Consider the following 16,282-nt stretch of genomic DNA (forward strand, 5'->3'; position numbering starts at 1 on the left):
TAACAAGATATTAATGAAATAACGCTGGGGAGGAACCATAGAGATAATTTAGTACCCACATAATACAGTCTTCTGAGAACATGCACTTTAATTTTGAAAGTTCATAAGAAACAATATTTCTCATGTCACGTTTTAAAATTGAAGAGTATAAAGGAATCAAAGATATTAGTGTGTACTCCCCTGAAGAGAAAAAATATAAATAGTTTTTCCTTTATTATTGCAATAACAATGTGTCAAAAATATTATCTTTCCCCTTTCATGTTCTGTATTTTGAAATTCTGTAAGATGTTCAAATAATTTAATAGAAATCAAGTGTACAAATCAATTTCTGTCAGTCTCACAGATACAGAATTATCACCAAAGTCTTCAGGTGTTCTCAGCACCAATCATTCTGTGGATTGACTTTTGTCCTGATTATGTTCCCTCCCATCTTGTGTACCTAGTTCAGTCAGTAGGCATGGGAGCTGTCCTTGGACTAGGAGGGTACTTAGCAACAACTGAAAACATCAGTGTGTTATCAACATTCTTCTGACCTGGTTTCGGCTGGGATAGGGTTAAATTTATTCTTAGTGCTGTGTTTAGGATTTAGTATGAGAAGAATGTTGATAACACACTGATGTTTTCAGTTGTTGCTAAGTACCTTGCTAGTCAAGGACATTCAGCATTAAAAAAAAAAAAAAAGAAAGATTGGTCACAATGTTGATTTATTGGCTGTCAAAGTTGTGGGGCTGGCTCTCAATGTTGGGTCATGTAATACCTTGCTTGCAGTATATTTTCCCTTTTGTGCTGTTTATCATTATTCAGAACTGGGCCAAGATTATCATTTCGCTGCTGTTTTATGAGGTGATAAAAATCATTGGTCGTAAGTCTAATCTGGTATCTGTACTCGGCACTGCTGTCATTTCTGTACATCGGGAACCACCTCTTAGAAATTATTAGTAATTGCACTTTTTTCTCCTCAGAGAATGAATTTAAGGGCGAGACAGGATGGGACACTTTCTCCCACTTGTTCATCTTCCCTTCCATATCATCAGAAACTCCTTTTTCTTCTATCCTCTTCACGAAGATGTCCACAATATTCCCTGAGAATTTTGAATATCCTTGGGATGTTCAAACAAGCATGTTCATATTGCTATGTCTCCTGAATGTTGTTCAGGCCTTGTTTAGGGTTAAACAACTATTCAGGAATACTGTCCAGAGATCAACCCTCAAGAACAAGAAAAGAGGGAGGGCAAATGGCGGTGCCTCGTCGGGGCGGGTGGAGCGGAGAGTCCCGGGGGTGGCGGGCAGCGGGAGATCAACCCCGGCAACAGACACGGTGGCTACTCAAAACCCCACGACAGGCACTGCGGCTACTCCAACCCCCACGACAACCCCTGTGGCTACTCAAACCCCGGCAACAGTCACTGTAGCTTCTCCAACCCCTGCGACAGGCACTGCAGCCACTCAAACTCCGGCAACAGTCACTACAGTTACTCCAACCCCCATGACAAGCACTGCAGCTACCCAAACCCCAGCAACAGGCACTACAGCTGAACCAGAGGACCAATCCTTTCTGGTATCCGTTGCCCCTGTACAGAAGAGGAAATCTTGGAAGCGGAGGTCAGGTCGTTTAGCAAGGGATGGTGGAAGAGCAGGGCCATCACGAGGAGGGCAGGAGGAAGAGGAAGAACTCATAAACGAGACGGAAACCACCCGATCCCTATCCCTGAGTGAGCTGCGAGATATGCGGAAAGATTTCAGCCGTCGTCCAGGCGAGCATATTGTTACCTGGCTGCTCCGATGCTGGGATAATGGGGCCAGTAGCCTGGAATTAGAGGGGAAGGAAGCCAAACAGCTGGGATCCCTTGCTAGGGAAGGGGGCATTGACAAAGCAATTGGAAAAGGGGCACAGGCCCTCAGCCTCTGGAGGCGACTGCTGTCAGGCGTGAAGGAAAGGTATCCCTTCAAGGAAGATGTTATATATCGCCTAGGCAAGTGGACCACTATGGAGAGAGGTATCCAGTACCTGAGAGAACTAGGCGTGCTGGAGGTAGTTTATAGTGACCTGGACGATGACCAAACACCCAAAGATCCAGATGAAGTCCAGTGCACGCGACCCATGTGGCGGAAAATAGTACGGAGCGCACCAGCGTCATATGCCAGTTCGTTGGCAGTACTGTGCTGGAAAGAGGAAGAAGCACCAACGGTGGATGTCGTGGTTAGCAATCTCCGGGAATATGAAGAAACTGTCTTCTCCCTTGTCTCAGCTGTGGAGAAACTGTCCCGGGAGGTCCAGCAACTCAAAGAGGATATGTCCTACTCCCCACCTGCACGGGCCAGTGTCTCAGCCATTAGGAGTAAGCATCCCTCTGCTCAAGAGAGAAGATATAGTGGGTACACACCCCGGGGCACCCTGTGGTTTTACCTGCGTGACCACGAAGAGGACATGAGGCAGTGGGATGGAAAACCTACCTTGACCCTAGAGGCACGGGTACGTGAGTTGCAAGGAAAAACAATGACACAAGGGGGTTCTCCCAGGAAAAATGCTGCTCCAGTTTTCAGGAAAAACCTGTCTCACGACGGTCCAGTTTCCAGTGAACAGTTCCCCAGACAGAGTAGAAGGGCTGATCTTAATTTGGATTGTAACGAAGGAATTCTTAACTCATGTTTGCAAGAAGAGAGAAACGGATACTATGACCAGAACTAGAGGGGCCCTGCCTCCGGCCACCTGGAGGAAAGGGACAACTGGGTTTACTGGACTGTGTGGATTCAATGGCCTGGCACATTAGACCCACAGGAGTATAAGGCTCTCGTAGACACCGGTGCACAGTGTACCCTGATGCCATCAAGCTATAAAGGGGCAGAACCCATTTGTATTTCTGGAGTGACAGGGGGATCCCAAGAGTTAACTGTATTGGAGGCCGAAGTGAGCCTAACCAGGAATGAGTGGCAGAAGCACCCCATTGTGACTGGCCCAGAGGCTCCGTGCATCCTTGGCATAGACTACCTCAGGAGAGGGTATTTCAGGGACCCAAAAGGGTACCGGTGGGCTTTTGGTATAGCTGCCCTGGAGACGGAGGAAACTAAACAGCTGTCCACCTTGCCTGGTCTCTCGGAGGATCCTTCTGTTGTGGGGTTGCTGAAGGTTGAAGAACAGCAGGTACCAATCGCTACCACAACAGTGCACCGGCGACAATATCACACCAACCGAGATTCCCTGATCCCCATCCATGAGCTGATTCGTCAACTGGAGAGCCAAGGAGTGATCAGCAAGACTCGCTCACCCTTTAACAGTCCCATATGGCCAGTGTGAAAGTCCAATGGAGAGTGGAGACTAACAGTAGACTACCGTGGCCTGAACAAAGTCACGCCGCCACTGAGTGCTGCCGTGCCGGACATGCTAGAACTTCAATACGAACTGGAATCAAAGGCAGCCAAATGGTACGCCACAATGGATATCGCTAATGCATTCTTCTCAATCCCTCTGGCGGCAGAGTGCAGGCCACAGTTTGCTTTCACTTGGAGGGGCGTCCAGTACACCTGGAACCGACTGCCCCAGGGGTGGAAACACAGCCCTACCATTTGCCATGGACTGATCCACACCGCACTGGAACAGGGTGAGGCTCCAGAACACCTGCAATACATTGATGACATCATTGTATGAGGCAACACAGCAGAAGAAGTTTTTGAGAAAGGGGAGAGAATAGTCCAAATCCTTCTGAAGGCTGGTTTTGCCATAAAAAAAAGTAAGGTCAAGGGACCTGCACAGGAGATCCAGTTTTTAGGAATAAAATGGCAAGATGGACATCATCAGATCCCAATGGATGTGATCAACAAAATAACAGCCATGTCCCCACCAACTAGCAAAAAAGGAAGCACAAGCTTTCTTAGGCGTTGTTGGCTTTTGGAGAATGCATATTCCAAATTACAGCCTGATTGTAAGCCCTCTCTATCAAGTGACCAGGAAGAAGAACAACTTCAAATGGGGCCCTGAGCAACAACAAGCCTTTGAACAAATGAAACAGGAGATAGTTCATGCAGTAGCCCTTGGGCCAGTCTGGGCAGGACAAGATGTAAGGAATGTGCTCTACACCACAGCCGGGGAGAACGGCCCTACCTGGAGCCCCTGACAGAAAGCACCAGGGGAGACTCGAGGTCGACCTTTAGGGTTCTGGAGTCGGAGATACAGAGGATCCGAGGCCCGCTACACTCCAACTGAGAAGGAGGTATTGGCAACATAAGGGGTTCAAGCTGCTTCGGAACTGGTTGGTACTGAAGCACAGCTCCTCCTGGCACCCCGACTGCCGGTGCTGGGCTGGATGTTCAAAGGGAGGGTCCCCCCTACACATCATGCAACCGATGCTACGTGGAGTAAGTGGGTCGCACTGATCACACAAGGGGCCCGAATAGGAAACCCCAGTCGCCCAGGAATCTTGGAAGTGATCACGAACTGGCCAGAAGGCAAAGATTTTGGAATATCCCCAGAGGAGGAGGTGACACGTGCTGAAGAGGCCCCACTGTATAACAAACTACCAGAAAACGAGAAGCAATATGCCCTGTTCACTGATGGGTCCTGTCGCCTTGTGGGAAAGCATCGGAGGTGGAAAGCTGCTGTATGGAGTCCTACACAACAAGTCGCAGAAACTGCTGAAGGAGAAGGTGAATCGAGTCAGTTTGCAGAGGTAGAAGCCATCCAGCTGGCCTTGGATATTGCTGAATGAGAAAAATGGCCAGCACTTTATCTCTATACTGACTCATGGATGGTGGCAAATGCCCTGTGGGGGTGGCTGCAGCAGTGGAAGCAGACCAACTGGCAGCGCAGAGGTAAACCCATATGGGCTGCCGCGTTCTGGCAAGATATTGCTGCCCGAGTAGAGAACCTGGTTGTAAAAGTACGTCACATAGATGCTCACGTACCCAAGAGTCGGGCCACTGAGGAACATCAAAACAACCAGCAGGTCGACCAGGCTGCTAAGATTGAAGTAGCTCAGGTGGATCTGGACTGGCAACATAAGGGTGAATTATTTATAGCTTGGTGGGCCCATGACACCTCAGGCCATCAAGGAAGAGATGCAACATATAGATGGGCTCGTGATCGAGGGGTGGACTTGACCATGGACGCTATTGCACAGGTTATCCAGGAATGTGAAACGTGCGCTGCAATCAAACAAGCCAAGCGAGTAAGGCCTCTTTGGTATGGAGGACGATGGTTGAAATACAAATATGGGGAGGCCTGGCAGATTGATTATATCACACTCCCAGAAACCCGCCACGGCAAGCGCCATGTGCTCACCATGGTGGAAGCAACCACCGGCTGGCTAGAAATATACCCTGTGCCCCATGCCACTGCCCGGAACACCGTCCTGGGCCTTGAAAAACAAGTCCTGTGGCGACATGGCACCCCAGAAAGAATTGAGTCAGACAGTGGGACTCATTTCCGAAACACCCTCATAGACACCTGGGCCAAAGAGCATGGCATTGAGTGGGTATATCACATCCCCTACCATGCACCAGCCTCTGGGAAAATCGAACGATACAACGGGCTGCTAAAGACTACACTGAGAGCAATGTGTGGTGGGACATTCAAGCATTGGGACACACATTTAGGAAAAGCCACCTCATTAGTCAACACTAGGGGGTCTCTTAATCGAGCTGGCCCTGCCCAATCAAGACTCTTATGTACTGTAGAGGGGGATAAAGTCCCTGTTGTGCACATAAGAAATATGCTGGGGAAGACAGTCTGGGTTACTCCTGCCTCTGGCAAGGGAAAACCCATCCGTGGGATTGCTTTTGCTCAGGGACCTGGGTGCACTTGGTGGGTAATGCGAAAGGATGGGGAAGTCCGGTGTGTACCTCAAGGGGATTTGATTTTGGGTGAAAATAGCCAATGAACTGAATTTTATGATGTCAGTTGTCATATGATGTTTTATATCATTATTTCTATGGTTGCTATCAATGGTATTGCAGTGAAAATCACCCAGATTAATGAAGAATGAACTAACTCCGATGAAACCGAGCAAAGTGCAACGATGATAGAACTGGACAAGCGCAGCAGTACCGAAATGAGAACTGGCTTCAGGATGCAACAGCCCAACACCACACACCATCTCTCCGGCCCTGAAAGACTGTTATGACAGATGGAGCCCAATGTCGTGGACTAAATGAACTCAATGGACATTTTAAAGGGATAGTCCATAGACCAAGGGAATGATATCTGTGCGTGCATATATATATATGTGTATATATAAAAAGAAAGATAGTGGTGGTGAATTGAAATGTATTAAAAAAGATGTGAGACCTAAGCACGACATAAATGGTATAGAATAAGGGGTGGATACTGTCCTGGTTTCGGCTGGGATAGGGTTAAATTTCTTCTTAGTGCTGTGTTTTGGATTTAGTATGAGGAGAATGTTGATAACACACTGATGTTTTCAGTTTTTGGTAAGTGCCCTCCTAGTCCAAGGACAGCTCCCATGCTTACTGACTGAGCTAGGTACACAAGATGGGAGGGAACATAATCAGGACAGCCAGCCCAGCTGGCTAATGGGGTATTCCATACCATGTGACGTCATGCTCAGTATATGAACGGTAGGCGTGATCCAGGAAGTACCGATCGCTACTTGGTTATCGGTCAGCGCGGGTGGTGAGCAATTGCATTGTGCATCACTCATTTTGTATATTCTATCATTATTTATTATTATTATTATTTTCCCTTTTTCTGTTCTATTAAACTGTCTTTATCTTAACCCATGAGTTTTTCTCACTCTTACCCTTCTGATTCTCTCCCCGTCCCACTGGGGGAGCGGGGGGAGTGAGTGAGCGGCTGCGTGGTATTTGGCTTCCTGCTAGATTAAACCACGACAACTTTGCAGGAAGTAGGTCTTCGCATTGACATTTTAAGATTTTATTTCAGTGACATATATTTATAATTGAGAAATTATATAATTGTGTGGTGGGTTTCAGAGACACTATTTCAAATTTTCGTCAGCAAGGAATACAGGTTGTCATAACAAATAGCTGGGAGCAGGTAAAGGTCTTACTCCAAACAATCGTTTAAGAAATAACAGCTTTTGACTGCTTTAACTAAAAAGCTTTTGCTGCAAAGAATTGACCTTTATATATATCTTTTCACCACTATTCCTTATTTCTTCTCTGTGATTACTGCAGAATAATTGCATTTTATTTTATTGCAGTGCAGTTGAAAAATTGATTATATAGTGACTTGGATGCATATTTCTGTTGGTGTGTAATGTCATGCATTGGTAACCATTGTACTGTTTGATCAGTATGTTAACTGATGATAAGTTGTGGCATAAAGCCACATCAAATTCTTAAACTGCATGCCTTAAGAAATTTTACATAGAAATCCAAGTAGGACTCATTAGTGATCCTGACCGTACACAGAAAGTATCTTTATTTTTGTGCATGTCATGGATCACTGGGTTCTCTGTTTTGCTGAGTCATATCTCATACAACAATTAGCAATAAATTGTAGTGCTGTGTAGTAATTATAACCTGGGAACTCACTATTGAAATCACATCTAGGTGGCTTTTGTTCATTCCCAGTGATAGGAAGCATCATTAGCATTTTCAGCTTTTTTTGCTTACAGGATAATTTTTAGAAAGGATTTTACTTTAGAGAAATTCTATATTAAAGATGTATACTTTAGATTCCAGGAGGAATACACAAATGAAAATGTCTGTGTAGAATGAAAACTATTTTTTTTCTTTTTGAAAGCTGTGAACATATGACTATAACTTTAAGGATTTAGGGAAAATAAAAAGACAAGATTTTAAAATGAAGCTATAATGATAGTGCTATAATTAACGATCTTAGTTTTTCTAATCAACTTTGTACAACCTCTCTTTACTTTCTAGCACTTGGTAGGATAGGATGACTAGACTTCCAAAATGAAATCTCGTACTTAGCAGATTACTATCTAGGTATGAGAAGCCCAAGGCCATTGCAGTGTTGTTACTTGGAGGACCTGTGTTATCTGAGATGTTATAAGAGTGTAAACAATGAAAAAATGTAAAAAATAGTGATGTGTTGCTATTTAAATATATATATTTCATTTATTTTATAGAAACTTTAATGAAAGACCTCGATGTAATAACAATTCCTAGTAAAGATGTTGTGATGGTACATGAACCAAAACAAAAGGTGGATTTAACAAGGTACCTAGAAAACCAAACTTTTCGTTTTGATTATGCCTTTGATGACACGGCTCCTAATGAAATGGTTTACAGGTATGTGTATATGCTTTTTTTTGTGAATCTTTTTTCTCATGTCTCTCCCATGTCAATAACTGTGGGCTTACCTTGATCATGGACTTTACTTCTTTTCTTTGTGTTATCAGATATGTATATTGCTACCTCCATTCTTTTGCCTGTTTACTTTTGTTTTAGCACTGTTTATCCTGAATTTTTCATCTGAAATATCATCTCCACTTCTGTTGACCTCAGTCCTGCTCTCAGTCCTCCTCCAAGCCCTGCCTTTCCAGACTCTAGCCTGTATTGCCTCCTCAGGAAGCAAACAAATCAGGAGAGGGTGAGGAAAGAGTACAAAGAGAGAGAGTGAGCCCCAAGGTATTTGGATCTCCATTTTCTCCTTTATTCTTCTGTTTCACTTCCCAAGTTGGAACAGAATAATGCACACAGCGCTTTTAAAAACTTGTTTAGAAGTAGCTGTTTACCTTGTACAAGTCGCTAAATGGATTAGATACAGTAGCAGGCAAGGTTAGACACCATGACAGGTCATAATCTTGGTACGCAGTCTAAATATTGTGAAGATTTTTGCGAGGAATATTGGTATTAGAAAGGAATTTGATGAAGATAATTTTCCTTATGCTTAGAAAGTGCTTCCCATAGCCTTAAGGAGTAGTGACAGAGAAATATCTTAATTCTTGTTTTTAATCCAACAACTAGGAAATGAAAGTTGGCATCGTATCCTGATTGATGTTAGATGCTAACATCCTGTCGGTGGATAAGAGAAAATTCATAGTAAAATAATTATTAAAAGGCCTTGAAAATGAAAACTTGTGTCTTATGCTTGATATAAGTAAGAAGAGAAGGGTAGCAAAGTAAAATCTTTTTAGTCTGTTAGTTTACACTAATGAACGACTTCTAAACAGCAAAGCTGTGCCCTTGGAAATTTCTGTCTCTAACGATTGTCTACTGGTAGCATCTTTTCTTACTTGATACTGAAGAGCTGTGGGAGAGTGATCTAGCTGGTGAGATGTGCCTCTTGCAATAGTTTTCCTCCTGCTTAACAACCAGTTCTTGTAATCTCCCTCCTTCCTGTTATTTGTCTTTGTGAGCATAGTGTTTAAATGTGAGGGCTGTTTTTGACATACAATGTTGTTATGTTTTTGTACTGAGTTTCTTCTGGACAATTTTTATTAGTTACATAATAAATTAATAGTAATATGGGAAAATATTGAAAGATGCTTGTATTCATACTGAAACAGTAAATCTCTAGTCTGTGTAGCAGTACAGGCTTTTTCCTTCTCCCTCATATGGCACAATAATGATTATTACGTGAAGGATAATCTGCTTCAAGGCCTCCTGTAATAACACAATTAAGAGGAAGATAGGTATTGTCATCTGCTCTCACCAGAACTATCAGGGTCACAGTGGGGGAAAAAAAAAAGTATGACAAGTTACTCCAGTTTTCTTCAGTATGCTAAAATTGCTCACTATATTTCTGTACTGAAAAACATTCTTAAGAAATGTACTACTCTCATTTTTTTTATTATTATTTTGCTTAAGCTGTATTTTAAGTATTTTTGAATCCATGAGCTGCAACACTGAGTTACAAGTTTTCTTTAGTATTAAAAAACATGCACTAGTGTGAATGGGTATGCCTTTTGAATTTTAAAGGAGAATCAGAGTTTATATTTCTGAAGAATCAAGATTGCAAATAAAGGTTCTACTAGAAAGAAAGTTGGACTGTTTTGGCGTGGTACCATTTGGAGTTGTATAATGCTTTACAAAAACTTTTCTAGATATGTTTGTATTTTGCCTTATTTTAAAATACATATAATTAAGTCCCTTTTTTATAAATCAGCAAAATAAATAATTTCAAACTCAATTAAACAGAGATAATGGAATGTGCTTCTTAGGTGGATAGGTTTCTTGAAATTTGTATTTTAAATATAAAAAGAACAAACACCGAAATATGGGAATATCCTCTTGAGGACAAAAGAAGTATATGTTTGGAGGAAGCAAAAAAAGAAAGACTAAGGCTGATCAGTAATCATCTGGTACATTTTTGATGAAAATTGATGATTCAGTTAAACTTAGATTTTTGCATAACCCTTGGTTGCTGAATGGCTTGGTCTTATCCATATTATTTTTGTAAGTGATCTTGTGTTTGTTCCAAAGTGGAATGAAAGGAGGTTGTAACACCTCAGTGTTTCTGTAAACAATCATTCTTGTTTCTGTCACTAAACATACTTTATGTGTAAACAGCTGGAAAAAGCTTAGAAAGAGAGACTGTTGCAGAGAGAATCTTACCTCCATCACCTAGTGGAGGTAACCCTCCATAAAGTTACCCTTTGCTTTTGGAGTTTTTAATGAAGTAATGGTGATAAGCAGCTGAAGTAGGAGCAATAACTACATTTTTTTAAAGTAAAAATTAATTCTCTAAAATATAAAAATGATACTTTGGAGAATATTTTTGACCTATCAAATAATACTTAAGGGATAACTGGATTTTTCCATTCTGATGAGCTTGGGTATACATTTTCTTGAGCATTTTCTCAGCGTAACTGTGTTCTCAAAATATTAAGACGTGCAATGTTGTTTTGGCCACCTGTCTTCTAAACTTAATCTTGGAAGCTGATTTAGGGGAAGAAAAACCCAAAAACAAAACTATAGTGGAATTTTTGTATTGGCAAAATCTAAGTATTTATCTGCTGCACTGTCCTACTTCCATATCTTCTAATGCTGTCTTCTTTAGGGAGCTCCAAACTCCATGTAGTAAGCTGTGCCATGTTGTATCATTAAAACAAGGAATTTTTTTTTTCTCAGAGTTTGAAGGAGGATAATATTGTTGTAAAATAAATGGGAAACACCTTGTAGCTTTTGTTTAATTGTTTAGGATATTTTAATGCCTTAGAGCTGGTAGCCTCTTTAGTTCAGGAATTAACGTGGAAATGTCCTTTGGCCTCTCAAAGTACAGAACCAGTTTTGTCACTTCTGGCCTTAAAATTTATAGTGTCCTTGTGGTAGCGTGGCATCTTAAAGTAATTAAGTTTCTTAAGTACTGTTGGTTTTTGCATTTAAGGTTTACAGCTCGACCGTTGGTGGAGACCATATTTGAAAGGGGAATGGCCACTTGTTTTGCATATGGACAAACAGGCAGTGGAAAAACCCATGTAAGTATTTCTTCTACATGTCAGCAATACACTTCTTTATGTACGATACACTTCGATAAATTCTAATAAGTAACAAATATGTAAGTTACAGTTCTGTGATCTTTATAGTGTATTTTTGGTCTTTTTTGGTTTTTTAATTTAGACTATGGGTGGTGACTTTTCAGGAAAGAACCAAGATTGTTCTAAAGGAATATATGCACTTGCAGGTGAGACTTTATTGTTCTGTTGGCTTTTTGCAAATTAGTTGAGGTCAATACATTTCTACTCCCTGTCGTACAAACATAAGGGTCTACATATTTTGCATTACAGTGGAGCTTTGGTAACATAAAAAATAGTTCCTAGGTGTGTAGTCTTTACACAGTAAAGTAAATATATATAAAAATAACTTCAAAAACATAAGAAATATAACTGATGATTAATTGAGTTTACAATTTTGGGGTCTTTGCATCTTCCAATGTACTGTGGCAGTTTAAACTGCAATGGTTTTTACTTGATTGACTGACCCTATCTGTTACACTTGCAAAATATGAGAGATGCTGTAAAATAGACTGTTATGCATTAATGAGTCTTCACTAAATGAAAATACATAACTAGGTTTCTTTTTATTTTGGAAATGTATTCACAGCTCGAGATGTCTTTTTAATGCTAAAGAAGCCAAACTATAAGAAGTTAGAACTTCAAGTATATGCAACATTTTTTGAGATTTACAGTGGTAAGGTAAGTACCTGATCTTTTTCTGAGGAAGGTGGAATTTCTCTTTCACAAAAAAGATTGTGAGCTTGTCACATAAAAGATTTTTTTTCCTTTTTGTACTGAAAGCTTTATTTCAAATAATTCTTTACGCTTCCCTTCCAATCATGTTTGTGCATGGAATGCTTTCCATATTTTGATACGAGATTTGAAGCAAAAATGTCTTTTAAAGCTCCTCTTTAACTGTTCTGTTTCCCTCCCCCCCAAGGTTTTTGACTTGTTGAACAGGAAGACAAAACTAAGAGTGTTAGAAGATGGTAAACAGCAAGTCCAGGTGGTGGGATTACAGGAACGGGAAGTCAAATGTGTTGAAGATGTTCTTAAGCTTATTGAAATAGGCAACAGCTGCAGGTATCTCCCATAGTTTCCACCAATTTTTCATTGTAAATTAAAGAATCGGAACAAGATTTTTTTTGTATCTCTTCATAGTGATGGCTTTTTAATATGCGGTGGTATTTTTGATAATGGCTGCAAGTAAGGAATCTACCTATCTTTTGAATAAAGATAGTTTAGAGTTTCTCTCCTAGAGAGAAATACGAACTGATTTTTCTACAGGATGTGAATTGCATGCATTATATAACCAGTTTACTGACTTAAATTCACATTGTTTATAATCTGGAATACTGCCAGATTCTTCAGTTCTAAAAGGCCTTGATATGAATCATAGAATCATTAAGGTTGGAAAAGACCTCTAAGACCATCCAGTCCAACCGTCAACCCAACACCACCATGCCCACTACACCATGTCCCTAAGGGCCTCATCTACACGTCTTTTAAATACCTCCAGGGATGGTGACTCCACCACTTCCCTGGGCAGCCTGTTCCAAGGCCTGACCACTCTTTCAGTAAAGAAATTTCTCCTAATGACCAATCTAAACCTCCCTTGGCGCAACTTGAGGCCATTTCCTCTCGTGCCATCACTTGGTACTTGGGAAAAGAGACCGACACCCACCTCACTACAACCTCCTTTCAGGTAGTTGTAGAGAGCGATAAGGTCTCCCCTCAGCCTCCTCTTCTCCAGGCTAAACAACCCCAGTTCCCTCAGCCGCTCCTCATATAAGACTTGTTCTCCAGACAGTACGTAGTGACAGAAGTTAAGTATAAAATTTTTATTTTTTGTTAAGATCCAGCTTTATTGTTTTTAAAATTAGCCTTGTGCATAGACTGCTGCCTGATCAGATAAAAATGCCATTGGCGGCATTTTACATGTAAGCTCTCTGATAGTCTGAAATCTTTGAGGATCTGATTATTCTTGCTTTTAAGAGGGAGGTAAAATGTTACTAATCTTCCATTTCTGTTTGAAGAATTGGAAAAATAGGTATAATTATACTATGTACATCAAATTATTAGGGTAAATACAGGACTCTGCCCTGAAAAAACTAACGTTCTGAGGGTAGTGTGTTTAACATGTATGGTCCTTCGCCTGTTCATATGTCCTTCCTTTCTTTCCTTTTCTTAAAGGACATCTGGCCAGACATCTGCAAATGCACACTCATCTCGAAGCCATGCAGTGTTTCAGATTATTCTCAGAAGGAAAGGGAAATTGCATGGTAAATTTTCTCTGATTGATTTGGCTGGCAATGAAAGAGGAGCAGATACTTCCAGTGCAGATAGGCAGACACGACTGGAAGGTGCGGAAATTAACAAGAGCCTTTTAGCACTCAAGGTAACTGAAATGTTTCCATTGCTGTTGAGTAGGTGGAAGCCTTCTACATATAATAGCAATGACTATTAAAATGAGTGTTTTTGCAGGCTTTGCTTGTCTATATTGTCCACTGATGTGACAGGTAAAATAACTTATTGATTTTTCCTTTAAATGCCTGAAGAAACACTTGGTAATTACCAAGTAGAAACATGGCAGAAACATTGTGCTATCAACTTTCATGTAGTTTAAAAAAAAAACCCAAAATCCCCAGTAGTTGAATTTGAACGCTTTTCTGATATACACCTAAAATGGGAGGAGAGATGACTGACTTTGGTACTCAAGGTCTGAAATACTAACTGGAAATATTCTTATTGATCTCAGTATATATTTTTTTTAAGAAAAGATAAAAAATAAAGTTACCTTTATGACAGATTTATTTGCCCCTGTTAATTAATTAACTAAAGAAGAAAACAACACAACAGCACTATGTCCAGAAAGAATTAACAAATCGATTAAAATAACCCTTGTAAGTTGGAATCCATTTTTGACTACTCTTTATAGCAAATTGTCTGATACAATCACTTTGCAGATTTTAATACATTAATCCAGAACACATTAAGAGAGCTAAGAAATATTATTTAAATATTCAAATGCTTTTTTTGTTTGTTTTATAATGTTCGAAAGAGGTTCAGTCTAAATAGGGAAAGTAATTTTTTGGTCTCAGTTGGGGAAACAGTAGTTTTGAATGGCCCAGAACTTGTCTCTGTTGTTGGTTAGCTTTGCTTAGGTTTACTGCTCTCTGCACCAGCACTGTGGTTTTATATAAAGAATCTAAACCCAAAAATCACTGTGCTTACTTTTTTATCCCAGTATAAACTTGGGAGAAGACTTGTATCAGACTCTAAGCAGATCTCACAAAACACCACAAAATTGTAACGTGTCATTACAAAATTGTATGTCATGTTGAAAAATTGGAAGCAGCAGTTCCAAAACTGTGGCCTGTTTTGATTTAGTATCAAAATAAATAATGCAAACAACATTGTGTTGATGTTATCACTTGTTTCCAAATGTAATTGAATAAAACTGTTGTTTTTTTTTTTTTTTTAGTTTACTTGCTGATTTTGTGCTGGCTAGTGCCTTCAGTGCAATACCCATGCAACATACTTAGTTCATTTTCATACAACTTGTCTTTTTAATTATAGTGAAAGGCTCTGCTGCTGCTGTACTGGTGGTTGTGATCTAAATTATATGGGGAAGGGGAAATAAAAATAAGTGGAGATCTTGCAGAGGTCTAAACAGCGGTACAAGAAGATATAAATGTTTCTCAATTATATGTTAGTTTTCCATTTTTCATCTATCCCCAAAAACATTACACAGTTTTTTCCATTTGTATTCAAGACCCTTGAAGTTATTGTCAAGTTCGAATTAAACTAGTATGTTCTGAGGAGTGGTTTTTGGTGCTAATTTGCATGTGGATATCAGTCCTGTCTTAACCTGTTCAGATTTTTGATACAGGAAATTATTTCTGTAATGTCTCTACATGGAAGTAGTGTTGTCATTTTGTTACCTGGTTTTCTGAGCTGTGATGAAAAGCAAAAGTAGTTAAAAACTCCATTAATTTAGAAGCTGGCAATGTCCTCCTATAATCCTTTCACTATTAAGGAGACAATCCAATTCTAATTTTTCAAGAGTGAGCAAACTAAAAATCATTATAGTAAATTAAAATATCTTAATTAAACTTGTTGGTTGCCATATCAGTAATTCAACATACACATTTGTTACTGTTTTTAGTTTGTAATGTCACTTGTTGAAAATCTGTTGCCCCTCTTCCTGTCTAATCTGCTTTTCTCCTTATGTAAGTATAGTAGTAATGTACAAACAAATTAAAAATTTTCAAGGAATGCACTGCCTTGCTCACCTATAAGTATTGAGTCCTTTTTAGCGTTTGCATGTGAAATTCACATTCAACAAGCTTCAGTCTTTCTGTTTATCTGAGCTGTGTCCATTCTATAAAATTCAGCTGGTGAGTTTTTTAAATAATCACTTTAGTTAAAGCCAACTTGCCCTTGTGTTTGTTCTGTTCTGTATCATGGCAGTTTTATTCTGAGCCCGTTTAGTTCTGGTTTATGCTATTTCACAGTTGCAATGCTTTCTTGGATTATCATCCCACAGTTTCTAGCCTGGCTTTTGGAAAAAGCTGTTTCTAGGAAATTTCAAAAGGCCACAAGGATATGGCTGCAGCTGGAGGATTAGCTGAACTACTGTAGAATTATTCATGTAACACAAAAGCCATTCCATCTGTTAGTCCTGCTAAAAGCAAAGCTATAATATGAAAAGATTTTGATGTACGGTTGTTTGAAGAGGTTCTGTGTGTAAATGTGTTAAAACTGTACCAAGGAAGCCCTGAATCTGAAGAGATGCCTGTACACAAAGTATTAAGACAAAGCCAGAAACTGGAATTAATGATCAAAATATGACAACAACAACAAAACAGAAATTTAAATTTAAACTTTATTTCTGTAAG

General features: G+C 40.2%; 1 protein-coding gene across 1 annotated transcript in view; it reads left to right on the top strand.

The window, feature by feature from the left end:
• Window positions 1-16,282, top strand: part of LOC142075120 (kinesin-like protein KIF2A) — a 79,584-nt gene that overhangs the window by 40,027 nt on the left and 23,275 nt on the right. Inside the window, exons 9-14 of the mRNA XM_075136147.1 lie at window positions 8,070-8,232; window positions 11,273-11,363; window positions 11,506-11,569; window positions 11,989-12,080; window positions 12,322-12,464; window positions 13,575-13,779. Coding sequence (XP_074992248.1) covers window positions 8,070-8,232; window positions 11,273-11,363; window positions 11,506-11,569; window positions 11,989-12,080; window positions 12,322-12,464; window positions 13,575-13,779 — 758 coding nt within the window. The remainder of the gene's footprint in view (window positions 1-8,069; window positions 8,233-11,272; window positions 11,364-11,505; window positions 11,570-11,988; window positions 12,081-12,321; window positions 12,465-13,574; window positions 13,780-16,282) is intronic.

This window comes from Calonectris borealis, chromosome W (genome assembly GCF_964195595.1).
Source record: "Calonectris borealis chromosome W, bCalBor7.hap1.2, whole genome shotgun sequence".
NCBI classification, from domain to species: domain Eukaryota; kingdom Metazoa; phylum Chordata; class Aves; order Procellariiformes; family Procellariidae; genus Calonectris; species Calonectris borealis.